This window comes from Branchiostoma belcheri, unplaced genomic scaffold (assembly GCF_001625305.1).
Source record: "Branchiostoma belcheri isolate BF01 breed outbred unplaced genomic scaffold, Haploidv18h27 scaffold7, whole genome shotgun sequence".
Classification (NCBI taxonomy): Eukaryota; Metazoa; Chordata; class Leptocardii; order Amphioxiformes; family Branchiostomatidae; genus Branchiostoma; species Branchiostoma belcheri.
This window is the reverse complement of record NW_017804353.1, coordinates 5,596,462-5,623,275: the sequence shown is the minus strand read 5'-3', so window position 1 is coordinate 5,623,275 and position 26,814 is coordinate 5,596,462. Positions and strand designations below refer to the sequence as shown.

At 43.5% G+C, this 26,814-nt stretch overlaps 3 protein-coding genes across 4 annotated transcripts in view; 2 read left to right on the top strand and 1 right to left on the bottom strand.

Moving 5' to 3' along the window:
• Positions 1-2,444: 2,444 nt before the first annotated feature.
• On the top strand, positions 2,445-12,436 carry LOC109484747 (UPF0536 protein C12orf66 homolog). Of its 2 annotated transcripts, none has more exons than XM_019788114.1 (11): positions 2,445-2,622; positions 3,060-3,203; positions 3,677-3,840; positions 4,190-4,273; positions 4,762-4,957; positions 5,791-5,898; positions 6,047-6,141; positions 9,615-9,780; positions 10,418-10,516; positions 11,043-11,154; positions 12,109-12,436. In XM_019788114.1, exons 1-11 carry the CDS (start codon positions 2,503-2,505, stop codon positions 12,168-12,170), a joined length of 1,350 nt encoding a protein of 449 aa, XP_019643673.1. In that variant the 5' UTR covers positions 2,445-2,502; the 3' UTR covers positions 12,171-12,436. The 2 variants fall into 2 exon arrangements, with proteins under 2 accessions (XP_019643673.1, XP_019643671.1); XM_019788112.1 differs by having other exon boundaries at positions 2,451-2,622; positions 5,788-5,898.
• Positions 12,437-13,533: 1,097 nt separating this feature from the next.
• On the top strand, positions 13,534-24,435 carry LOC109484727 (putative L-lysine 2,3-aminomutase aq_1632). Its single transcript, XM_019788085.1, has 9 exons — positions 13,534-13,656; positions 15,998-16,190; positions 18,200-18,414; positions 20,687-20,929; positions 21,302-21,356; positions 21,623-21,832; positions 22,171-22,428; positions 23,311-23,478; positions 23,740-24,435. Exons 2-9 carry the CDS (start codon positions 16,020-16,022, stop codon positions 23,956-23,958), a joined length of 1,539 nt encoding a protein of 512 aa, XP_019643644.1. The 5' UTR covers positions 13,534-13,656; positions 15,998-16,019; the 3' UTR covers positions 23,959-24,435.
• Positions 24,436-26,261: 1,826 nt separating this feature from the next.
• LOC109484712 (coiled-coil domain-containing protein 180-like) overlaps positions 26,262-26,814 on the bottom strand; it is an 18,008-nt gene continuing 17,455 nt past the window's right edge. The window contains exons 37-38 of the mRNA XM_019788070.1: positions 26,656-26,751; positions 26,262-26,418 (exon numbers count right to left, since the gene is read on the bottom strand). Coding sequence (XP_019643629.1) covers positions 26,290-26,418; positions 26,656-26,751 — 225 coding nt within the window. The 3' untranslated portion in view covers positions 26,262-26,289. The remainder of the gene's footprint in view (positions 26,419-26,655; positions 26,752-26,814) is intronic.

Sequence of the window (26,814 nt, the reverse complement as noted above, 5' to 3'; positions counted from 1 at the left end):
GTATATCAATTGAAAAGCGCATATCGCTGTAACAAAAGGTATATCAATTGAAAAGCGCATATCGCTGTAACGAAAGGTATATCAATTGAAAAGCGCATATATCGCTGTAACGAAAGGTATATCAATTGAAAAGCGCATATCGCTGTAACGAAAGGTATATCAATTGAAAAGCGCATATCGCTGTAACGAAAGGTATATCAATTGAAAAGCGCATATCGCTGTAACGAAAGGTATATCAATTGAAAAGCGCATATCGCTGTAACGAAAGGTATATCAATTGAAAAGCGCATATCGCTGTAACGAAAGGTATATCAATTGAAAAGCGCATATCGCTGTAACGAAAGGTATATCAATTGAAAAGCGCATATCGCTGTAACGAAAGGTATATCAATTGAAAAGCGCATATCGCTGTAACGAAAGGTATATCAATTGAAAAGCGCATATCGCTGTAACGAAAGGTATATCAATTGAAAAGCGCATATCGCTGTAACGAAAGGTATATCAATTGAAAAGCGCATATCGCTGTAACGAAAGGTATATCAATTGAAAAGCGCATATCGCTGTAACGAAAGGTATATCAATTGAAAAGCGCATATCGCTGTAACGAAAGGTATATCAATTGAAAAGCGCATATCGCTGTAACGAAAGGTATATCAATTGAAAAGCGCATATCGCTGTAACGAAAGGTATATCAATTGAAAAGCGCATATCGCTGTAACGAAAGGTATATCAATTGAAAAGCGCATATCGCTGTAACGAAAGGTATATCAATTGAAAAGCGCATATCGCTGTAACGAAAGGTATATCAATTGAAAAGCGCATATCGCTGTAACGAAAGGTATATCAATTGAAAAGCGCATATCGCTGTAACGAAAGGTATATCAATTGAAAAGCGCATATCGCTGTAACGAAAGGTATATCAATTGAAAAGCGCATATCGCTGTAACGAAAGGTATATCAATTGAAAAGCGCATATCGCTGTAACGAAAGGTATATCAATTGAAAAGCGCATATCGCTGTAACGAAAGGTATATCAATTGAAAAGCGCATATCGCTGTAACGAAAGGTATATCAATTGAAAAGCGCATATCGCTGTAACGAAAGGTATATCAATTGAAAAGCGCATATCGCTGTAACGAAAGGTATATCAATTGAAAAGCGCATATCGCTGTAACGAAAGGTATATCAATTGAAAAGCGCATATCGCTGTAACGAAAGGTATATCAATTGAAAAGCACATCTAAGTACAGCTCCGACATGTTGTACTTTAACTATCATCTAAGTCATGATTTCTCAATGACACCTTTGCTCATCGCAATATTTAAGTATGCCATTACGAAATTAAAATGAGGCATTGCTGGGGGTAGGCCTTAAATTAACAAACCAGACACACAAGGCAGAGGCGTGTTAGCGGTTGTAGACGACAGAAGTTGGCAGGAGCGATCAACCAGGGTGGCACCCAAGCTGCCTTGGGAAATCTCTGTGTGTGTTTTTTTGTTGTCTATTTTACATATTCGACCAAAGCCATTTCTACCGAACTGTCTCAAGAAACCCGAGCTTTTGTAGTAAAATGCATCCTGGACTTTGAAGAAGCAGGAGCTGTCCAGGCTGTGTTTGTTAGACGATCCTGGGAAGAGATGGGGCATGGGTGGGCAGGGATGGGCATAGATGGGCAGGGATGGACATGGGTGGGCAGTAGGATGGACAGGGATGGGCATGGGTGGGCATGGATGGGCATAGATGAGCATAGATGGACAGGGATGGGCATAGATGGACAGGGATGGGCATAGATGGACAGAGATGGGCAGGGATGGGCATAGATGGACATGGATGGGCATAGATGGGCAGGGATGGGCATGGATGGGCAGAGATGGGCATAGATGGACAGGGATGGGCATAGGTGGACAAGGATGGGCAGCAATGGGCAGAGATGGGCATAGATGGGCAAAGATGGACAGGGATGGGCAGGGATGGGCATAGATGGACAGGGATGGGCATAGATGCACAGGGAAGGGAAGGGATGGACAGGGATGGGCATAAATGGGCTGGGATGGGCAAGAATGGGCTGGGATGGGCAGGAATGGCCTAGGATGGGCAGGGATGGGCAGGAATGGCCTAGGATGGGCTGGAATGGGCTAGGATGGGCTGGAATGGGCAGGGATGGGCTGTGATGGGTAGGAATGGGCTGGGATGGGCAGGAACTGGCTGGAATTGGCTAGGATGGGCAGAGATGAGCTAGAATGGGCTGCGATGGGCAGAAATGGGCAGGTATGGGCTTGGATGATGAAGTATGTGGTAAGATGAGATACCTAGAACCCTACACATTAGTAACTGTTTGGTATGAAACTTTACATAGTTAATATATTTACAAGTGTCAGTGTGGTTATAGTCATTAGCATAGTGCTCATTAGCATATTTGTGACTCGCTACATGCCGCCTTTACCGAATTTTTGTTCTGTTTTCAAACCTTAAAATGGTCTTTTTATAACATACACCGTTGACATGGCGAATGTACAGGTATCCCAGTCGAGTCTGCCGCCGGTCTCCATCGAGCAGGCGTTCCTGGAGACTTACTTCCACGCGCTGAGTCAGTTCGCGTACGACAAGGCCAAGGAGGTCGCGGTGAGCCAAGAACGTCGTCTGCAAAATAAATTTATATTTTGGTTACAGTAAAACTGGGAAGCGTAGAGCAGGAATGCAGAAGACAGAGAAACTGACAATACTGCTTTTACGTAGATGATATCAGCAGCATAAAATCTATGTTATTCTACAGCACAACGATCTAGTGTTACGTTTAAATTTGAGGAAGCAAAATATGGGGGAGGGGGGCCACTTGTGTCTCATCATGATCACTGTACAATACAAGGAGATAACATCCATGTCATTATATATTGAAAGTAGTAGACGGTCAGGAATTTCAAGACTGTGAAGTTACATTACTTTCTCAGCGGTATGTGCAGGTAGTTTGAATTTTTGACACAATCAAGGAGCTGCCTGGGGCCTAGGAAACTATGAGAAATCAGATGGGATTTTCTGTAGCCCCTGTATGTCCCCTGTAGGAGAAGGACCGTGACTCGAGGAAGACAAACTACGGCTCCACCTGGACGTCCCTGCTCAACTCCCTGTCCCACCTGGCCATGGCGGAAAAGATGTACGCCTCGCTCGGGTACCTGGGGCAGAAGAAGTGGTTCAGCGGCAGAGAGGTAACTCCACTTGTGATTTGATACCCAGACTGGACTCCAGTATTACTGAACCGTCTCTTGAAATGTATCAAGATGTTACCAGTGTGCCAATTTGAATCATTATTTGCTATATACTACTGGTAGAGCCCAATGAATAGATTTATAAATAAAATCTGAGGATACTAAGTAACATAAAGAAAACTTTTAAGTGGCTAGCCTGATGTACTACCCAAAATTCTAAAAATTGGGTTGTATGTCAAGACACTGCTGGTTTTAGAATGGACCAGTTAGGTGTATTTAGACATCAGAAATGCCTGCAGTACTCCTATTGTACCTGCAAATACAGGTGGTATTTTGAGCCTTGGCGATATATACCTCTATGTCATGTCGACTAGAGGTTGGCAATTATTGCTTGACTTGCATCTGATTCCCAAGTCACCAACACACAAAACTGTGAGTTAGTCAATGTTAATCTTTTACACCAAACCCTACAGTCCCTCAGGTCCACGTACTCCTCCCTGCTGACAGAGCTGCGTAAGATTGAGGACACCGGTCGGCAGGCGGTGGGCGGCACAGCACCGTCCCTGGAGAAACTCTTAGCTCACCTGTGTGGACAACTCTCCTCCTTTGTAGCAGCCAGGCTGGAAACTATGGACTTGTATCCTTCCTTTGTAGACTTTTGTTTAGAACTGTTCATACACAACTTGATGTCAGGTATTTCACAATGAATTGAATTGATTTCAAATCCAAAGTTGTGCAGTAATACACCAACTGGAGAATGTAACACATGCATATCATCTTGATACAGTAGGAAAAAAACTTTACTAGTAATTTGCTTAATGTACCAGTATCTGTTGGTATCTAATATCTTTTTCAGTTTGTATCAATATAGCCAGAAAATTTGACTCGAACTTTGTAGTCATTACCCCTGCAAAATTTGACAAGCTGCATTAACATAATTGCTATGGAAACATTAGCTCCTATATTCTTCTTAACATTCAAACCAGCTATGAAACTTTGTGTTCCATGGGATCCAGTCGGGTCATTGGTTATGCAGAAGTAGCTGTGAACTTGGCTGCCATCATACAGAGGTATCTGGAGGCTCTGCAAGTTTCTAACAAGCATTTTTTTTTAAATTTCAGTAGGTTAAGCTGTAAAGTTCTAAATAAATTCTTTTGAGTCATTTTTTTTCAGTTGGGAATGCCAGCATTAGTAGATGCTCAAAATATTAATGACCAAATTTCATGTTCGTGAATAAAACACTGATTACAGTCAGTAATCTATAGAATTGCTATAAAAAGTTCTATGTCATGGAAGTGATATGACAATATATACAAGTAGAAAACTTGACTGCTAATATAGAAAGAAAGTTTATTGCAAATTCATGCCCGAGGGCTAATTGCAAGAACATGATAACAACAGTAAACAGTAGAATGATAATAAGTGATGCTAATGCTACTTTATATATACATTTGTAGGTATTGTTGGGTTTGATTATATAAGATGCTATGCATGAATGCTTTGTTAGTACATGTTTTGCTTTTAAAGTTCTCAACTGAAATGATGTTTGTTTTTGCAGACACAGTAAGAGTTTCCACCACCCGATCCTGACGCCGCTGAAGACCAGTTTCAGTGACGAACTGTCCATCCTGTACCACCTGCTGCAGGCGCAGGCTGACATGGCCGTGTGGTGCTTCCTCCCCGCACTGCTGCACCTGCACGAGGCACACTCCAAACTCAACTCATGGGGGGCCATCGTACAGATGGCTAAAGAAGTAAGACTGGTTATATAGAATGTACCAGGCTTTGGGAAGTAGCTGGAAAGAGTAGAAATTGGTCAAGTAGACAGATTATGCTAGGGGAGTTTGTCCATGCTTATGTGTGTGTGTGTGCGTGTGTGTATGTTGCCAAGTTTTAATCTTTCCAGCCGATCCCCAAAGGGGTCTCTTAGAAATTTCTTCACAGATGTTTTTTTGTTTTTGTTTGTTTGTTTCTTTTGGTCCATTTCAGCACTTCTTTACAGTGGGGCTCTGGATAGTCTTAGCTATAGGATAGGATAGCGATAGGATGGTGTCGCTAAGTTTTTGGTTATTAACAATATATGGTACCAATTTGCCATGAGGCATGCCTTTAGCATAACATCAGTGAACAAAGGTAGGTCGTGCTCTGTTGGACTCCCAAACAAGGCAGCTACTGTTCAACATATTGATCTGTGCCCAGTAATTAAGGAAAGTAGGTCATGTAAGAAACCAACCCATGGAACAGCTTGAAAAAGCAAATACTATTTAGGTCACCTATTCAGGAACAATATTTTGAAGAAAAACATGAACATTGCATATATTTTACTTGTACCACACAGTTGTAGGCTCGAATCAGATATTGACCAGCAGTTCATTTATTTCATTCATTTATCATTTAGTCTTCATTTCAGGTATGAAAACCCATAAAAACATTACACTTTACAAGAAAACAGATATACAAAAGGACATACATGTACAAACAACTATTAAGATCACTAGCTGCATACGTATTAAGAGTTCTGGAAAAATTAATTCCTTGTATCTTCATCACAATTGTCAAGTGTTGTTTTGTATCATTACCCCAGCAGAGTCAGAAGAAAGGTTTTGAGCTGTTTGGCAGCACGTCCACCAAGGTGCCGCAGGTCCCACCTCTACACCAGTGGCTGCTCAGTTTCAAGGCTGCCCTCGTTTCCAAGGTGATGAAAACCATTCCATCAGTTTCACTCACTGAATACTTCTGTTGCTTTAATCAACTTTTCTGTAACTTCTATCGTCATGTATAATTTTCAGATTTTGCTAATTACAAGTAATATCTGATCTGTATTTACTTATTTATTTCTTTAGTTCTCCTTGTATTTCAACGAGACCCTGAGTAAACAGTCCAGCCCACCTGAGATGAAAACCCTTCTAGCAAAGACATCATGTGACTACATGGCAAAGTAAGCAATGTCGTTCCTTTATTAGATAGGGTGGACTGAACGTACATGTACAATGTAATCTCCAAGCAGATACTACGTATGGTAGCAAGGCACCAGTGGCTATTGGACACTGTGGCCTGTCACAGTGTTTACACAAGCTCTCAGCAGGAGGTTAGTAATCCCCAACCCAAGGGGTAGCAACCTTCGGGTGGCCGCCGCCAGGAGCACGATTTAGTCAGGCTATTGGACACTGCTTTCCAGTTGGATACTGCCTTGCCACTGTAGGATCTGCTTGGAGATTAGACTCAAGGCAGATTGAATGAAAGAAAGCTTCAGTGCAGTAAATGACAAGTCACTCACTCACTCACTCACTCAATCCTCTTGCACGTGGTGCATAGAGCTGACTAGCATTGTCAGGGCCCGCCACTTTCCTCTGTCTTCAGCCAGCTGCTGTGTCTGGGGGAGCTGGATGTTGATGTTACTCAGGTCACGTCGGACAGCGTCCATCCATCTGGTACGTGGGGCCCCCCTGGGCCGCCGCCATCCTGCCTGTTCAGGTGCAAAGTCCAGCAAGGCACGGGTGGGGTGCCAGGGAGGGAGGCGGAGAACGTGACCATACCAGCGGATCCGTCGGGCAGCTGCAAGGCACGATGCAGCAGGTTGTCCGGTCAGGTCACGGAGGTCCTTATTGCTGACATGTTCATGCCAGCGAATACCGGTAATCCTCCGGAGGGCTCTGCTGTCGAATCCGTCTAGACGTGATTCCAGCGTGCTGTTCAGTGCCCAGGTTTCTGATCCGTACAGTAGGACCGAGATGACAGAGGAGTTGTAGATGCGTTGTTTCGTCTGCTGTGTAATGTGGCGATGTCGCCAGAGTGGCTTCCACAGAGACTGCAAGACTGCTGAAGCTTGGGCATGTCTTTGGTTAATCTCTGGCTTTAGATCCCCGGTCTTGGAGATTATAGATCCAAGATACTTGAACGTGGGAACAAAGTTCACCGTGCAGGAGTTGAAGACTAGTGGGGGAGGGTCTGAGCCTTCCCCGATGTGCATAAGTTCTGTCTTACCCCAGTTGATGCTTAAGCCGAGCTTCTTGGATTCCTCGTCGTACACTGTGAGGGCATCCTGGAGTCGTTCTAGGTCGTCGGCAAGCAGAGTAGTGTTATCAGCATACTCCAGGTCAGCCAGGTTGTACTGGCCAAAAAACACCCCTGGGACTCTCTCACATACCTTGGTCATCAGGTAGTCGATGACACAGTTGAAGAGATCCGGTGCGGCCACACAACCCTGGCGGACCCCGCTGTTGATGGTGAACCACTCCGACTCCTTGCCGTTTACTCTCACGCAGCTCTCCGCAGAGTTGTACATCTGTTGGAAGAGGGTGATTGTCTTCCGAGGTGCTCCGATCAGCTTCAGGATCTTCCAGAGGGAGGCATGATCCACTGTATCGAAGGCTGCTCGAAGATCAATAAAGGCGATGTAGAGGTGCCGATCTCTTCTGAACTCCTGTGCCTTCTCAATGGCCAGACGTAGTGCGGAGATATGGTCAGTGGTAGAGCGGTTCGGCATGAAGCCTGCCTGTTGTGGGCGGCGCCTGCTCCTGATGGCAGGGAGGGTCCTTGACAGTAGGATACGGGTGAACAGCTTGCCCGGGATGGACAGTAAGGTAATCCCCCTGTGGTTGCTGCATACCAGCTGGTCTCCCTTCCTCTTCCAAAAAGGTAGGATGATACCCCGTCTCCAGTCATCCGGTAGCTTCTCTAGGATCCAGACATGGTTAATTATCTGGGTGAGCCACTGGATCATGTGGTCTCCACCTGCCTTCAGCATCTCCGCTGTGATGTTACAGATGCCAGGAGCTTTCCCGTTCTTCAGTTTCCTCAAAGCAGCCTTCACCTCGTCTGAAGTAACAGGGGTGATAGGGCAGTCCGGGTTAGCACCATCTGTCGCATCTGCAGCCTCAGTGAGGGTGGGGTCCTCTGGGACTGGGGGTGGTTTAGAAGCTGGCTAAAGTGTTCCTTCCACCGGTGGATACAGTCTGCTTCAGTAGAGATGATGTTGCCGCACAGGCTATGCTACACTACTGTCTAACGAACTGTCTAAGTACGACCTTAGCTTAGTCGGTATCTGCGAGGTACGATGGCCCGGCACTGGCGAAACCATTGTCGGAGACCACACCTTTATATGGAGTGGCCCCAAGGAGAGAACCGGACTCTACGGAGTAGCCCTAGCCATTCCCACTCGCCTGAGAGGATCGCTCATCAGCTGGAAACCTATCTCCGATAGATTGCTCACGGCTCGTCTTCTTCACAAACATGGCAAAATGACTGTCATCGTTGCCTATGCACCCACAGAGGCTGCCCAGGATACAGACAAGGACACATTCTATGACCAGCTCCAAGAAGCGGTTCAGGATGCTCCACCGCATGACATAACTATAGTCCTTACTGATGCCAATGCCACATTGTCAGTCGCCCCCGGGCCCCAGAACTCCTCCCAGAAGGATGGGCCCCATAACTGTGGACATGACTACCAACAACAATGGCAGCCGGCTGTTGGAGCTCTGCAGAGCCACCAACCTCTGTGTTGCTGACACGTGGTTCCCGCGGAAGAGGATCCATCACTGGACCTGGTACAGCCCGGATGGGAAAACCAGGAAAGCGATCGATCACATCCTCATCTCAAGCCGCTGGAAGCCATTCGTCACCAACTGCCGAGTCTACAGAGGCGCCCAGCTTGGCAACACCGATCACAGACTGCTGATCGCTCACATGAGGCTCAAGCTCAAGAACGACCCTTCCACCAAAAGGCAAGTTCGCTTGGACTCCTCTCGACTCAAGGACCCGATGATCCAAGAGACCTACACATGTGCTATATCCAACCGATATAATGCCTTAGCTTCAGATGCATTGCCAGATTGGGAGCTCTTCAAGACAGAAACCTACAAAGCGGCCCAAGAAACTCTAGGAAGGGGTAGACGCTCCCCTAAACAACCTTGGATCTCACGAGAAACCCTTGACATCATTGACAACCGGCGTGCTGCCCGTCTCCGGGGTGACCTATACGAGTACCGACGTCTCAACGGTGCCCATAACTCATCCATCCGCCAGGATCGTGAGAGGTACTGGACTGAGCAGGTGGCAAAGCTAGAAGCCGCGGCAGAAAGGAACGACCAGAGGCAAATCTACAGTCTCCTCCGCCAGGCCAAGGCCGGCCCACGACAACGCAGCTTCCTCATAAAGGACAGCGCTGGCAACAAATGACAAGTCCCATTTGAAGAATTATGTTTGTATTTATCTGCACTTAGTCAACCTTTTTTAAGCTTTAGATTATCATTTTAAGCCAGAGTAGTTTGCCTATGTAGGTTTGCTATCAAGCATGATCCATGCTTTATTTACATGTATTTTATTGTAACCTTTCCCTTCTTTACTAAGATCAACCATTTTGGCATGATAAAATGTACAATTAAGCTAGCTTATAACCCCAACTCCCAGGTTTGCCACGTTTTTGCGTAAATCGGATGCGACTAACCTGTCGATTGTTCTGGACACCCGTGGACTGGAGGAGACGTATAAGGGTCACGGGTACCACCACCCTGCAGCCAAGCTGGAGCCGCCCAAGGGACTGGACAGTTACCCTGCCATCGTGTCTGTTCCCGGGGTAAGGCTAACACTCCAAGCAGATGTTAGGCCTATTTCCAGATGACTTTTTTATTGTTTTGTGCGGCTTTCTATTTTGTCAGCTTTTCTTTGGTTATCCTGGCCAAACAAAAGAAAAACTGACAAAATAGAATGCCTGGCAGTGAAAATGAAAAATGCAATGAAAAATGTCCCAAAAACAGACCTAAACCTCTGCTTACAAAGTACTAAGGCTTACTGTTGTCACTATTGATACTGGGCATGAAGCCTACTCTCCAAGCAGAGGTTGTTGGGGAAAATTGTGACATTCTTTATCATGCACCTGGTTTTTGTCTGCCTTCTTCTGTTGGGGAAGGCGGACAAAAACTGGGCGCATGATAAAGAATGTCACAATTTTCCCCAACAACCTCTGCTTGGAGAGTACATGAAGCCTAACATTTCAGTTAACGTAAAAATGTATCAATAGTTGCCATGAAGACGGAAGAACGTTTGTGCCGAGGTAAAGACTCTTTTTTATGTTGATCTCCATTTCAATGGTCTCCATTGCTAGTAAAGAGGTTTTACCTGAAGTAAAATTTAGAAAGCAGTCAAATTATTATGGTTGACTGTTTACCAGTGTCTATTTTGTCATGGTTGCTTATTTCTATTTTATTTGTTAGGAGAGACCCCAGCATCACTGGCCCAACCTCATCATGATCATGAACAACAACGCTGCTGAAATGAACACCATGGAGAGGATAGTTTACTTCTACGACAAGGTTGGAACTTACTTTAGCTGTGAATAGTAGTAGTTCTGTCCAAAATAGTCGCTTACCGGTATACAAATATTCAAACTCCTTGATCTGTGTACCTAAATGACTTGCTCTCTGGTGATAAATGCTGTCAAACACACGAATCATGTGAGTGACACCCTGGTTACCAAGCCTATTTTAGCTGCCGAGTCTCTTTTGTCTTCTCTGCAAATAGCAGAGACTCAGACGCTAAAATAGGCTTGGCAACCAGCCTATGTGAATGAAGCTCCCCAAACAAAAAGAAGGCTCATACTTTCATATAATATTGTCACATCATAAGAATCTGAATTTGACTTGTTCAACCCATATACATTTGTATTTGTCCCCTGGTATAACACTGCAGATTGTACCTATTCTACTATATTGCAATACATATGCTATGTATCTTTGCAACCATTTCATAATGACAAAGCAACTTACATCTGTTACATTTTTAAGCACAATCTTTATATGAGAGATTTTGGTAAGTTGACATATTTTTTTCCTATCCTAGGCCTTCCAGAGCACCTACTACATGATAAGAATAGAGCCGAAGATGACACTGGTGGTGATATTCGAAACCAAGAGAGCTGAGAAGGACTCCTATGTCAATACATTCCTTACAGGTTATTTTTGCACTTTCATTATTGCAACAATTTGTGACATGATGCTAATGATGATGATGACTTTTTCATCTGGATCTGGCATAGATAAAGTGAAAGACCATGCTTGACTGACCAAAAAGATTGCATGATACACGTGAGCATGTGAGCAAATGAAAGTTACACCATGCAAAAGTCTTTTAGATTAAAAAGCATGAATTCGTTAGTGCTAAATCTAATCGTCAACGAGAGAGAAAAAGATGGGTAAACATTTAAGAAAAGCTTTGCTGAACATGACTTATTCAAACAAATTGGCAGAGAGAAAGAGAGAAGAAAAAAAAGCTTTAGCTGCTTCCTGCAAAATTTTTCCAGTCCATTTAGAGTGAGGGAATCCCGGTGACACCTGAGTGCCCTAAGCAAATGTTTGATGTTTGCAGTGATCAAGCTAAGGCAGGCTTCTTGTATTTAGACAGGTTCTAAACTAAGCCAGGCAACTGTGGAGACAAAAAGCTATGGCTACACAACTGGTTCTCTGTGAAATAGGTGTCACTTTGTACACAAACAAATACTGTATACTTAATCAAGGTCTCATTATAATTGTCCCATGATAGGTGTGAAAGATTGTGTGAGGTCATCAGTGATCATCTTTCTTCAAACAAGATTATTTGTCTGGGAGAAAAATAAACACACAGAATTACAGTTTATTGTCCCTCCTGCATAGATAAGTCCAGTGACATGTGTGTTGATTAAACATACTACACACCTTGCAAAGGTGTAGTATTTCCTATGGCAATGCTTGTCTTGGTGAAAACAACAGAAAACATAGTAACACATGTCCTAAGGAGGACCTGAAGTCTTCAAGTTGGTGACCTATATGTTACAACCTAGACAATAGCAAGAATGTTGAAAGGTCTTGTAAGTTGTGATTTTTACTAATTTTAGACCAATCAAACATTGTTTTCTTTTTTTTCTTTCCAGAAATTTCATCCCAACTCAAAAACAACAAGCTGCTACTTAATCTAAAACCTGGATCAAAGTGAAGCAATGTACCATCTGCAAATACAGTACTACATATACAAGTATAATTTATATTGTATTACATCTCATGAAGAGCTGCAATATGGTAACAACTTACTGTATATTATTTGCATGTTCTCCTTCTCTTGCAATTCATTAAGTCAAATAACAATGTTTAAAGCATCATTTATGACTGTAATTCAGGAAGAGATTTCTTTGATTTGGCTAATTATTATTAGAGAAATTATTGACTACTGACAGTAATAAAACACACCGTGTGTTGCTCTGATTGGATGGATTGGAAGCAGTGTCATTTGTTGCTATGCACCTGATTTTTACAACTGTGTATTGATGGTATTTTTGTCAAGCTACAACATTGTAAGTCTGTTGACTATTGTAGCCATAAAAATACCACTACAACCTTCTTGATGCTGTGATAGGAGCTTATCCAAACATCTAAGGAGGGAGTCTAGTCAGCGGGGGGGGGGGGAGGGTTCTAAACTAAGCCTCTTTGAGTCAACACAGCTTCAACTCAGGTCAGCAACATACCAATTGACTACAACACAGCTAATTTAGTCTGGTATTTAGGATATGCCTGATTTATATGTATTTATGTTATGTTATGTATCACGTTCACAAAAGGACTTCCATAAAGATAGGAAGACATCATACTTACTTGTATCCTTTTCATCCCTTGCCAGACATAAGGCCATGACTTTGAAGACATGACATAGGAGGGGGCAAGCGTTTTTCCGTAGAACGTGATCGGCCGTTTTAATTCTATGTAGAGCGTAGACAGACCACTCTAATATTTTTGAATAGAGTGTATTCGGCGTTTTAATTGCACCCGCAGGCTATGTTTACCTGATCTTACCTACTAAGGTGAACAAGAATGTACAGTCCCTGAAACCCATGCGGTGCCCCCAGGCTAACCTATTGAGGTAAAACTACTAAAAGGTTCCAGATGCCTATGTGGTGATTGGTTTAGTCAAGTTGGTCCATTGAATTATGTCATAACAGAAATCTGAATACATGTACATGTAGGATCAAGTAGTATACTTACTTCGGACAATGAGGTTTAAATAGGGTCTGAAACGTTGTGATGAGAAAAACCAAGGACGTGTCTTGTAAGGTCTTTACAACTTACTTACAAGGTCTTAGAAGTTGGATTGACTTGATCAGGTTGAGTGAGGTCATTGTCTCCAAAAGTCCCAGAATGGCTGCCTTGGTTCGGATTTGAATTTATAGATCCTTGGCGCGATTTTAAACAATACTAAATCATTGTATAACGGTAGTGACCTCCTTGTGTCGGGTTTCGTGGTCAGTTGTTTGCATAATGTCCTCAAGGCGGTGTGAGAACCGGTAACCTGGCCTCAGATGGCCTTACATCCGGGACATCTGGTCTGAAAAGCCTGAGGGGCGTAGCAGGGCACGGGTCTGAGAACGTGTTGTCTTTGTCAGTACCCGGTACATCCAACAGGAACATCGGATCCACCTTTACAGCGCACGGTAGGTCACTCTCTACACATACTTTGACGGCAATACTATGCAGAAACTTCTGTCGCGAGCTGAGTTTACTATTTGTTCAACCGAAAACGACAGTTTTAGAGACATACCGACGCATCCACAAGCAAGGGTTTCCGGTCTATTAGATATTCCTCAAGACGCGTCTTCGGTCGACCATGGGCCCACCAAGTAACATGAGTTTTATGCGACCGCAAGTTTCGAATTCAGTCCTTTCGGGTCTTTCGTATGACTTTCTTCCCGAAACCGTTTTGTGTGCTGTGCGGAAGCCTGTAGATAGAGTCCTACTTGACGGCCCCCCGGTGGCAGGGGGCCAAGCCCAAGCCGTCGGGGTTCAGTCTTGCTTGGCTTGTCCGCTCCCCAAGATCCGCTACCCCACCAACAAGACTGGGCCCCAACTCATCTCAACAACCGTCGGGTGATGTTACTAGTAATATGTGTTCAGAATTATCGGCGGGGTAGTTGATTGTGATTTTGGGGAGCGGACTATTTAGCTAACTACTAACTGGACTCCCAGTCCCAGCAAACCGAGTCCGCCCCGGACAAGACCTACTACTGGTAGTGCCCCTCCGTAACATGACCCCACCCTCCTCTACTACTGGACCTCCTGGGCTACTGTTTTGGCTGGGCTTCTGCCATGTCTCTATATGGAGGTCCGTGTCAACACATACTAACTAGTTCTTACTACTCACCGGACGGCTGCCCCAAGCGGGGCACGATAGCGATGTGTCATCGTTCCCCCGTCATGTCAGTGTGGTCGTTTCCCCGTCAGTGGTTATGACTCCTAAAGTTGTTTTTTGTCAATCTAAGATAAAATTATGTTACTAGTATAAGTGTTTACATGTGATATTTAGCGCGAGATTCTTGTTCCATACTATTTTTTTATGTTGACGACTTACAAGAGTAGAGTTACAAGATCTTACAAGCCGACTGTTTTGCCAGACGTTAGCACAGCGCCAGATGCTGTGTCAAGTTTTACATAACGATTGAAAACATTGAAACGTAAACAACTATGATCTAAAACATTTAAACACAAGCAAGCAGCAAGCAACCAGAAGGGCATCCCATATATCATATAATGTTTGCACTGAACCAGAAATTTGTTGTTTGCGAATTAAATGGCAAGACAAGAGCGAAGTTCTTGTAATTTTAGAAAAATGAAAAAAAAAACACAAGTTTCGAAGGGAATTGGTCTGTGAAACACCGCACTGTATTCACGCAGGCCATGATGATAATGTCCATTGATTCAGTTCGTCTGTTTTTAGAGCCAACATGACTTGTGTCTAGACAAGGGGTAAGTCTGATCCTTACCTGTCCAATACTACTACTAGTACTTTTGTTTATACCAGCGTTAGAACCCTAGAGCAAAAGTGTGAGTGACAGTGATCACAGAAGATAGGATTGGGGGTCTTAACTTGGATGGACACATAACGTCACCATATATAAAGAATCTATCTATATAATGGCCTTGTTCATACATGACTGCTCTGGTGTATGCAGCTATTCACGTAACCCCAGGCATGTTCATAATTATACCCATTGTGATGGTGCTTCAGCGTGACAAAGTCAAAGGCATTGTTCACAGTCCTTACGAAAAAGCAGCAAAAAGACCGGACCCTTCTCATCTTCGTGCAGGAAACGCCGGCCCCCTCTGCAAGAAAACGAACTTCAGATCGAACTTTTCACGTGTTGTATAGAATGTATGTGACCGTGTTTTATCGGTCATATCTAGAGTTATCGGACTGTTGCACGCCAAGAATGGTCTCCGTCCGTCGCCAGTAACTAACACTGGTGACATCGTACCCTGGAAAGCCAGAGTACAGCGGGTCGCGGCTGATTTCTTATCGGCCCAACAAGCACATATACCCGCGAAACACGATCCAGCCGGCCAGGGTAGTTAGCGCCCCCGCTAAGAGAAATCAGCCGCGACCCGCTGTACTCTGACTTTCCAGGGTAGTGACATCGGCGTATAATCATCTGAAAATATGCGAAGTTACTCTTGTTAAAGCTTGTACTGTAGTACTTTTCCGTCACGGAGTCACTTCTAGTCGACCTACTACATGTACTAACATCAGATCCTATCGCAACAACTAACCCAGTCTGTTTTTGTAATGCGAACCATCCAATGCCAAATTCCACCACAAATGGGAAGCCGTGCGCGAGGTCAGACGTTTGTAACGTGTTTAGCCTACACAAGTTACCATGCCAAATTTCTAGCAGGTGACACACTTGACATGTAAAACCCGACTAACAGCTCTGCGGATCATACTACCCTTGGTTAGTCCCGGTGGGCGTCAAGATCTTTGTTGTGTTTGTACGTTTCCAGGACTAGAACTTGAAGAAGAACGATGCTTCGATCGTCTCTGTCTGCCTATCTCTTGCGGATCCGTCCGCGATCCGCCAGACGGTTGAAGAGCACGCTGACGTCCGTCTCCGAGAAGAGAGACGAGGACTTTGAGCCGACCGTCTACCCGACCATGCGGAATCACAACCGGCTTCGTCTCTACACACGGAGCTTGGTAGGTTTATATGTGTCTTACTATGTACATGTACTAACATCTCAAGAAACTTTTAATATGTACGTATTTAGTGTTTTATCATTTTATTGTGGTCTTTATTTAAGCCGATCTTGTGTATCATGAAAAGAACAACAAGGGGTAACTTGGTACATGTACAACCAGTGTCATATTTTATGAAACAGTGACTTGTTGTTTCATTGAGATGCGATGGTCTAGAGTTCAGGTAATTTCTATTTGCTGGAATTCAGGGGTAGCTTCTCTGCTTAAATATGGGTCATTCGTTCTAGTCACGTCTATGCCGGCGTTTTTACTTCCTGAACGCCATTGTTTCTCAACTGACCTGTGACCTAACCTAATTTTCCTAATTTGGTGCATGGATTGATCCAGACACAGCACTTCAGAAAACTGGGGCACCGGTATTGTATACAACCCACGTTGCGCCGACAACAAGTGGTCACTTCACAGCAGCGTTGGCCGGTATTTATTTGGGCAAATCCCTCCAAATAGTAGAATCAGTCGAGCGACGCGGGCGAATTCCGGATCCCTCATCGTGATTACAGACAACCAAAGAAATTAGCGTGGGCTAAAATACCTCTCAACTTTGACCACAAGTGAATGCCAAATTGGTGCCTTGAAAATCCACGATTTCCAAGTTATTCAACAGGAAAAAGGAACCGTGTCCCTGCAAGGCTTTATGCGTGTAATGTAAAACAATACTGTTTACGATTCGTGTGATGGTTGAAAGGAATCTGTGGTATGTCGTAATCCGAGTAATTATGCCGCAGGTACTTAGAACAAAATGTGTCCAAGAAAAAGGCAGAGCGATCCAAACTGTTAGTCTCCAAGCAGATATTTAGGGTCAGGAAAATAAATCTTTACGTTTTCCTAACTGCTCTTTTCTATAGTATGTCAATCTGTCTCCTCACTGAAAGGGCACAAAAAAGGTGACTTAGCCTCCCAACATCTGCTTGGACATTATGCCACCCGATCGGTAAGTTTGGTCATCTCCAAGCAGATACTGGGGGGCTAAATTTTTTTTTTGCTACGTGCAGGCCAGGCAGGTCATTTACATTCTTTTTAGGCAGATTTCAACAATTTAATCAGCCTGTAAAGTTCAAAGGAGCCTGGTGGAGACTATTTTTTGCACTCACTCTTCGAGTGTGAGCACGGCACGGTAAAAAATAACGATATCCCTCCACTAAGGCCTTCAATACCTGCTAGCAGATTACACAGTAGACTGATTGCAGTAAGTGCTGATGAAGCAACAGCCTGTAGGCACTACCTATTCAGAACAAAAGCTGCATTTTGAGCTGTGATTATGCTGACTTGAATTATGGCGCATTTCATGTTTCCGTGGACATAAAGTGAGCTTTGAGCTTCTTCTTTCTGCCAGTTAGTTCTGTAACACTAAGTTATCTGTTCACACAAGAACCGTTAGTTATAATTAACGTTCTGCTCACTCAAATGTCAAATTTACAAAATTTATGTCAGCCATTTATGTGGTTCAGTGAGGCACGTCTAACACGTCCAGACGTCTGCAAGGTTACCGCACGTTACCTCTCGAGGTGCACAACAAACTCATAGTCCACAAAGGGATAGCCAAATTGACCTAAAAAAGGCACAGTATTTAGATTACGACGAACTGTTACAAATTGAAGTGTATTATTGCCCGTAGGAGACAAAGCAAAAACGACTAAAGAAATATTTTATGTATTATTCGTCATCAAAAAAAACTGAACAACACGACCTTCAAGTTGGACCTTGACTACATGGGTGCAGCCTTATTAGTCTCGCACAGGTGCTATTCTGCCTGAAAACAAGCGCACTGCGGAAGTTCTACCTGGATTTGCAAAACGTAGTCAGTCGACCCTAGAGGAAACACACACTTTTAGATGGTCCAAGAAAAAGGTAGCAATCTTTCACGCTCTCAAAAAAACTTCCCGATTCCATAGCAAACAGTGACACTTCAGATTTACCATTAAAGAACCGAACATTTCTCCGCCGTGTAGATCCCGTCAGTGCTGAACACGTACCTGCCCGAGGCGGCCAAACACCTGGACCCGACCCCGTACGTCGCCGCCGCCACGGTCCTGCCGATGCGCACCAACAACTACGTGGTGCAGGAGCTGATCGACTGGTCCAACGTGCCCGAGGACCCCATCTTCCAACTGACCTTCCCGCAGCCTGACATGCTGATGCCTGAGGCACTGGAGCGAATCAGCAAGTGAGTTCCACTTCTATGTCATGTTAGTCTACTTTGTGTGTAGTACATGTTGTTTCTAACTAAAGGGTTGTGTACGGTATTTGTCTTGGTGGTCAGATATTTTCTTAGATAAGTACATGATGAGTATTTTTGGGGGCACCATGCCGAGGAACCACTCTACTTCTGTAAACCAACTAAGACACTTTTAAGATTTCACTTGCTTTTTACGGAAAAAACTATGAATATTCGCTCTCTTTTATTATCATTTTTATTTCTATGACGGCTTTTGTTGACATAAATACCTTGTAAAGTACATAACTTACAGAAATATTAATAACTGTTTTATTTAACTTCATCTTGACATATCAAAATTATCGGAAGAAAAAAAACAATTCAGAATTTTTTTGTTTAATCCGTCATTATTGGAAATCTGAACGTTTTTTTCAGTCATGAAGACATCTTCTATGAAGTCTGACGAAGTATTCAAGTTCACTGTAACTTTTGTTCCGAGTCACTGGAAATAGTTGGTCTAAAACTTTCCGTTGCGGACGTATGTAGTGTATTAAAGCTTAGCCTCCCTCCCTCGCTTATGTCGGTGCTCGCCAAGCCTTAGAGGGGTTGAATACCACCCACCTGTTGATATAAAAAGTTAGACATTATTCATCGACGCTGCCAAGGATTACAATGAAGAAATGTTATTGACAACGGTAGAAAGCTCAGGCCGTAACAAACGACGGTTGTACATTGTGTATAATGATTCGCCATGGGGTAAATACTTTATGGGATGTGTGTGCAATCACACGTGAACGTTGCTTAGAGTAGCGTCCGCCAAATTGGTGGGTTTAAAGACATTTGCTGATACCTTATATATGGGAAATGTTCCAGACTACTGGTTGGCGTGAACTTAAAGATGTCCGCTTGTAGTCTTGTGCATGTTTAGGGAGTATCAGACCTTTATAATAGTACGACAAACTCCACTACCTGAGTCGCTATCTTGGTTCTATACAACCACCAAAATGGCGACGGTGGTTATTTTAACGTCACATGCAACCACCCTTTCGGTTGTCGGTACTGAGGGTGGAAATTGGTATCCTCCAACAGGCCTTCCAGGGGTTTAATGATAATAGAATTCAGCAAAAAAGGGAAATAATTTGCCAACAGATTCAGTCAGCGGGAGCAAATAGATAAACTCCCCTGGCAAAATAAATTATCTCCCCTGATTTTGAACCCACGTTTTTATGTTAGTCTGGCAATTTAGTAAGATATTGTTTCGTATTGGAAACGTGGTGACAATCAGCCCCTCTAGGCGTCAGAACTAGCTTGTAGGGCATGTAAGGTTTTGTTCTGTGTCTTTGCGTTCTCGCTCTCGCCTTGTGCAGCGCGAAGTGTGTGATGTTACGGTGTGGGTTACCTCCTGGTATGTTTGCAGTATTGGGAGCCGACACCTTACAGCCGGGGAACGCTGTTCGGTGGATCCCTGATGCCAGCTGAAAGCTGTCTTCAAGCAGTAAGATGTTTCCATTCTGTCCATACATCTTTGCAATGTATAAGTGTAACGGTTCTTGTACACAATGTTGTAGGAAGGGACTAGATTCGGTGTTCACCGTCATCATTCATCACTTTAGGGGTTGACACTTTTTTGGGGGAGGACTCTCTCGATGAGCATACTCTTCGAGGAGTTGTTTGGAGGGAAAATTCGACTGATACTGCTCTCGCCAAGTCAGGAAATACATGGCAGTCGAAAAACGTTTCGATCTTTCGGAATTAGTTATAAGCATCCTCTATTGTTCTGGAAGGAGATGAAATAATTCCAATGTGAGTCGATATAAAAAAATCAACATAATTCACCAACCAAGGACAATATGACAATGACCAGCGTACGAACGCCCAAGTCGACAATAGAGAACTTATGATGATAATGTACAGCTAATGATGTGTACACGACGGTGTATTTTTTTGCCTGGGATGTCAGTATAATATTAGTGCCGACAGACGTAGTTACTGACTTAAATGTAATGAGCAATGTAGAATGAAGTAAAGAGAAATACATGTGTAGTTGTGAAACTGTTAATGCTGCATATAGGAAAGGGAATGGGATGGTGAAATTCGCTTGTCTTCAACATCTTCTTGCATGCGTTATAGTTATTAAAAGTTTAATTAGTCTAGAACTTAGCTTCATCAGGGAAAACCAGGAAAAATGAAGATGACGGTTAACACCAAATCAGTCTGTTCCGCTAGAAACGTTGAGAGAAACTTCCGCTCAACAAGGTTTGTTGGGTTGTTCCTGTTCTAGGTTGCTGCAGAACAAAGCTCCACGCACGGTGCTCCAGCGGGAAGCGGAGCGGATTCGGAAAGAGATGAACCCGCACCCCGCCCAGCAGAAGACGCTGAACGTTCCCCGGGTTGACGGTCTCCCTCTCCCGGGCTTGCAGCACAAGTACCGGGAAACCGTCCTGTTCTTCCCGGCAGAGGGGCAGTTCTGTCACGCCTACTGTACGTACTGCTTCCGCTGGGCACAGTTCACGTCTGTCGGCAGGTAAGACCGAGAGAACCTCCAAAACTGCAACTTGTTCAGTTTCAATCAGAGTAGAAATATAGAAAGTTACCGCCTTCTCAATGTATATTGGGACATAAGGTTGAGACTATATTATTACGACTATACTACTACTACACAGAGCAACATACATGTACCAAACACTCAGTTTGATACTGCAAATGCAGACCAACTATTAGTGTAAGAAGAACAGGCCACGACTCTTCATTTCTTATCTAGATACTAGTATTTGTGTTCGTGTGTGGTTTATAAATCGTTAAAAATTTTGTCCAATTGTTAAGTGGAAAAGAAGAACTATACATTGTTGATGTAAATGGTTGTAAAAGGTTCGTGTTTGTTTTTGTACATTTCTAGTCCCCAACAGTTCCAGTCTGATGACTCCAAACTGCTTCAAATCTACTTGCGGCGGGTGAGACATTTTATTATCTAGCCAATATGATTCAATATTATAAAAGTCAGTTACAAATTTAGACGATGGTATTGGATCCAGGGCAAAAAAAATACATAGCCCTGCTTGTTGGGTGTTAACCATTGCAAGTACGGTCTGAATGTCTGAAATTTGTGATATACGCTTGTCCGACAGCAAACTTTATATGCTATGCACAAGTTCAGACACATTTTAAATTAAAACAGTCGTATTGCCGACATTGCGCTAATCGTTTTTATAAACCCCAGAACCGGCACGTGAGCGACCTGTTGCTGACGGGAGGGGACCCGATGGTGATGTCGGCCGCGCGGCTTGGCGGGTACATCCTGCCCCTGCTGAAGGACCCGTGTCTGGACCACCTCTCCACCGTCCGCATCGGCACCAAGTCCCTGGCCTACTGGCCCTACCGCTACGTCACCGACACAGACTCGGACGATCTGCTGCGAATATTCGAGGAGGTGAGGCAAAAGACCAATTTTCGTATTAAAAAAAGATACCAGTGCAAAAGAGAAAGCCCCCCCCCCCAAAAGCCATAAAACACGCCAAAATTAAGCTTAAGTCAAAACCCAAACCTCTGTTTGAACAGTATTAGCAGCCCGACATACAACATAAACTCCAAATACCTGTACGAAGTGCCAAGAACTATGAAATATTCTACGTAGTGCAAAGAATTATGAAATCGTCTGTAAAAAAATCTTGAAACACATGCAGTGCCAGGAATTGTAAAATGTTCTGAGAAAACATGGGGCCTTCATCAGGATCAAATGACCCATCACTTCTGATCCTGTTTTCCCAGGTGGTGAAGTCAGGTCGACAGTTGGCCATCATGGCCCACTTCACCCACCCGCGGGAGCTGTCCACGCCGACCGTGCAGGAAGCCATCCGGCGGCTGCGGATGACGGGCGCCGTGATCCGGGCACAGGCGCCGCTCGTCAACCACGTCAACGCCGACCCCGCCACCTGGGCCCGCCTGGTCCGCACAGAGACCCGGCTGGGCGTCATCCCGTACTACATGTTCGTGGAGAGAGACACGGGCGCGAGGCACTACTTTGAGGTAGCTATAGTGATACATATACATGTATACTATTGTAACAGCTGGTATACGCGTCACTAACTAACTGCCCAGCCCAATGGGCCCTGGACCTTTTGGCCTAGTGGTTGTACGTTCGGTTGTAAACTGACACGCCGCGTGTGGTGCGTGTCCGATCCCCGGGAGTCATAGTCAACATTGTGTCTTTCCCTCTTTCTCTGATGTATATCTCACCTAACCAGTACAGTTAACTTTGAAATTTCCAGATGTTTTTCCGTCCTATCGGTATAGGCATTGAGCATCTAATTGAAGTTAAAGCTGTTGACTATTGAGAATTAGGTGGGCCAAGTGAGCTGCGATATTTCTAGCTAATAGACAAGAATAATACAACGGTATCTCGTTCTGTCCAGTCCCAGAATCTTAGAATAGTCTAGTAATCAAGGAAAGCATGCACGCTTGGCCCTCACGTGTTCTCGGATAAGGACGGAAATACTTAAAGGTCCCTAGCCCTGGGATGTCCTTATTATAGGCGACCTAGTATGGAATGCCTTAAATGGATGACCAAGCCCCGTTATCTAATCTTGACACCTGTCACTATCTTAGAATAGTCTTTACCAGACTAACAACACGGATTTAAAACAGTAAGATTGAGCTCAAATCCTTGAATTAGGAAAACTAATAGGCCAGGGGAGTTCACTTGCCTGCGCCCGAGTGAAAAAAAGAAAAGAAACCCTAATGATGAACCCACATCCCTGGCTAGTCGGACCCTATTTTTCGAGAATTCTGCTTTCCCAACCCCCTTAGGCCTCGTGGACACAGACACATATAGACACAGAAGGAACCTCAATATGTCACATCTAATCAATATGATAACGTTTAGAATGTACCGATGTGTTCTATGTCCAGGTGCCCCTAGCGAGAGCAGTGGAGATCTACAACCAGGCGTTCTCGTCGGTATCGGGACTGGGCCGTACCCTGCGCGGACCGTCCATGTCGGCCACACCGGGGAAAGTGCACGTTCTCGGCGTGTCCGAAATCGCCGGCGAGAAGGTCTTCGTGCTGAAGATGTTACAAGTAGGTTTATAGTCATGTAATCTTGTGGGTAAAATCTCAATGTGAGCTATTTCGTTGTCACTCAAAAATTTCCATCTGGAAAACGTACCTCGAATGACCAAAAACAACGTTTCAGCGAACAGTATTTTTGAGACGAGTGGTTGTAATGGATTATAACTTTGATTTGTACACGTCATTTTACACATTTGGCACATTGATATCTAGTGGAACACTAACCGTCCATTGTCACACATAACGATATTCCTGTATTCCGTTTTTCAGGCCAGAAACCCGGAGTGGACGCACCAGATCTTCCACGCTCAGTACGACGAGAAGGCGACCTGGTTAGACCAGCTCAAACCGGCCTTCGGGCAGGACAAGTTCTTCTTCGAGGAAGAGTTGAAGAACCTCGAGAGAGAGGAGAACTCCTCCGGAAACTTGTACCCTTACTCTCCGGAGATGGAGTACAGATGTGAGGACATCTTCTCTCCGAAAGACTAACTCAGTGAACGACAACCCGACGTTACTAACTCAGGCATCTTTGTACCAAAATTCCCAAGTGCAATTCTGCATGGTGCAACCCAGACGGTTTTACTACTGGTGGTTGTGTCGGCATCAGTGTTCCAACAAGAAGGATCGCCGGTTGTGCCATAACGGTGCAGTTTCACCGTTTTGTTAGCCTGTTCTAACCCAGCTACTTGTAGAGCAATAGTAGAGGCAATAGGTTCTGCCAGTAGCTGGTTTGGAAAAGGTTATAATGTATGGAAATAAATTCGCACAGAGTGACCCAGCTGATGTGTGTTATGGACCAGTGTAATACTCAGTAACAGAAGGTGGTGGGACCTTTTCAAGACAAGAGGTTATATGTGCAAGTCACCTCCGTAAACGTGCAGCATAATCACTGTATTCAGACTAACGTAAAGCGAAAACAACCTGCATTCTTCGGTTGTGACGTAGCCACATCACTCTACCAAACGTAAGTGTTGTAATCGTGTCATTTACTGTTCATTCCTGTAACAGCATTGTACTGTTATAAGTTGGTCAAGTACATGTATGTTACTATCAGAAAAGCGTAGCCTTTGTTCAATGTATCAAAGGGCACTTTCCGGAGTGTTTTAGGATGTCACTTCAGTGAAGGGCCATGCCTTATTAAAAACCAGACACATGACACGAAGGGCACAGAAGCTACGCTGGAAAAAATGGTGCCTTACCCGATCATAAGGCATTGCCCATTGCAGATATGTATATACGAAGATTTTGTGTGTAATCATCTAAGTTACATGTATATCAGCACTTAGTATACTGTTTGTTATAACGTTACTACACTTGTTACTCTTTAGAGTATCTTAGAGGGGAACGGAGATTGTATAACTTGGCTCATGAAAGAAAGGTGCATAACTATACTTATGCAATTTTAGTAGCGAGAAAAAAATGTTGAAATATCTACATGTCTGGTATCTAATCATGATGATGTTAAACATGTTAATCTGTATGTTTACATAATTTACGAAAGAGACCACGTAATCCTGACTATGAAAGCAAGTTTCTCAGAAATACAGTATGCTTTTGGTGTCTACATACATTTGACAGGGTATTATTATTTTTGTGTTTGTAAAGCCATGTATGCTTATGCAGAAAATCTGGTGGCAGGAGAAAATTTAACAGTCACTTTTGTCATAAATGTCCAATTCGCGTATTGCTCCATTTTAAAGCAAACCAAAATGTCTAATTTATATAAACATCCACAAAACTTTCAGGAAAGTAAAACAACATTTCTCGATGGTTTCATGCACAATATTGAAACTTTGTGATATGTATACTTACAGAACGTGCCAGTACTAGGGATAATTGTTAAGAGAGATACATGTATATTCTCCTTTGTATGTGCAAATCTTGCTTTGAGGATTCAATGGCAGCTCAAGCAAAAAAATAAAAAGTGCTTCTATTCAAGCATCCACAATGTGTCCCTTTGTCTTGACGTCTTTGGTTTGTAGATGGGGTTTCTAAGAATGATGTTGCATTTGGTGCAAATAGAAGTGTTTCTGACATGGTGAAAATAGAGAAAATACAATTTGTAAATGCCTTGAGATGTTGAGCGAATTGCCCCTACATTACTTAAATGCTTCAGGTACATGTATTATGATACATATATTATACACTCAGATATTATGAATTTGAGTCAAACTTTTATTCGGTCTCACCTCATCCAAAATCAACTTTCTTCATTACTGTACAGAATAAAGAATACACCTGTCTCTTTATTGTAAATGTACTGTGCATGTATCATATACAAGCCTTACACAATATGAAGAGAAAGAATCCTCAGGCAATGAACCTGGTCTATAGTGGATCTGTCTTATGATTGAAAACATACTGAAGGTAACGTTACATGTAAACAAATCTATAGTTTCAAGTTAATATTATGTTCTCAAAAATCAGTTCAAACTCCTTTATCAAAGATATACAAACTATTAGGACTATGTACACATGGAATGCAGATGTCACTCAGTTTCTATACACATGGAATGCTTATGTCATCCAACAGCTGTACACATGGAATGCTTGTGTCATCAACCGTTCCAAGGTTCCCTCATAAATTGGGAGGAAAAAACAACAGTCAAACAAATATTTGCGACTTTTTCTTGGTTAGCTGTCTGTCCCCCATAGTGAATCTGACTAATAATTGTGCATCAATTCTACTGCATACCAATGATAACTCGGTCTGTACACTCAAAGATGACCCAACATCTACAACAGAAACATTTTAAGATCTATTTATGACAGCCAAACTTTCCACATGAAATATACATAGTGAATGGACACAACGTCTGGTCAGTAAAGGTCCTTTACTTTCTGGACAGAGGTAGTCCAGTTTTCTGTCCATCTTGTCTCACTGGTCAGTTGTGCCTCCTTCTGGTCAGCGATACTGGACAGCGACAACTTGAACTTGTTCAGGTAGTCCTGGATTGGAAGGAAACGTGAAACTTATGAGATAATTGTAACTTTGATTGTAAAGTTAAGTAACATGTTGTCCCTCACAGAACTTTATGATCCTCTGATATTGCAACTCTAAATTAGGTCTCAATTATGACTTTTTCCAACATGACATTTACCATTTATTTGTTCTTACAGGGATACAGTACATCGTATATCAGACTAGTATGAAATATCCCCTAACTGTTGTGAGGTTTGTATTACCTGGTAAGCCTTGTCCCTGGCCTCCACAGTTGAGCTGTGTCCCAGGGTGGTCTTGGCTGTACTGACTGCTGCAGTTGTCTTCGGCTTTTGTACCTGCTTTTGAAAAGAACATAATGTTTTGAATATTAGATTGAAAATGCAAACCATACCTAAATGACA

Excerpts from the sequence above, each read along its gene's own strand:
- LOC109484747 (XM_019788112.1), top strand. The coding sequence starts at position 2,503 with ATGGCGAATGTACAGGTATCCCAGTCGAGTCTGCCGCCGGTCTCCATC. Across the intron at positions 3,841-4,189 it reads AGGCTGGAAACTATGGACTT|CTATGAAACTTTGTGTTCCA; the intron begins GTATCCTTCCTT and ends CATTCAAACCAG. Across the intron at positions 10,517-11,042 it reads TAGTTTACTTCTACGACAAG|GCCTTCCAGAGCACCTACTA; the intron begins GTTGGAACTTAC and ends TTCCTATCCTAG.
- LOC109484727 (XM_019788085.1), top strand. The coding sequence starts at position 16,020 with ATGCTTCGATCGTCTCTGTCTGCCTATCTCTTGCGGATCCGTCCGCGA. Across the intron at positions 18,415-20,686 it reads GCACTGGAGCGAATCAGCAA|GTTGCTGCAGAACAAAGCTC; the intron begins GTGAGTTCCACT and ends TTCCTGTTCTAG. Across the intron at positions 20,930-21,301 it reads CAGTTCACGTCTGTCGGCAG|TCCCCAACAGTTCCAGTCTG; the intron begins GTAAGACCGAGA and ends GTACATTTCTAG.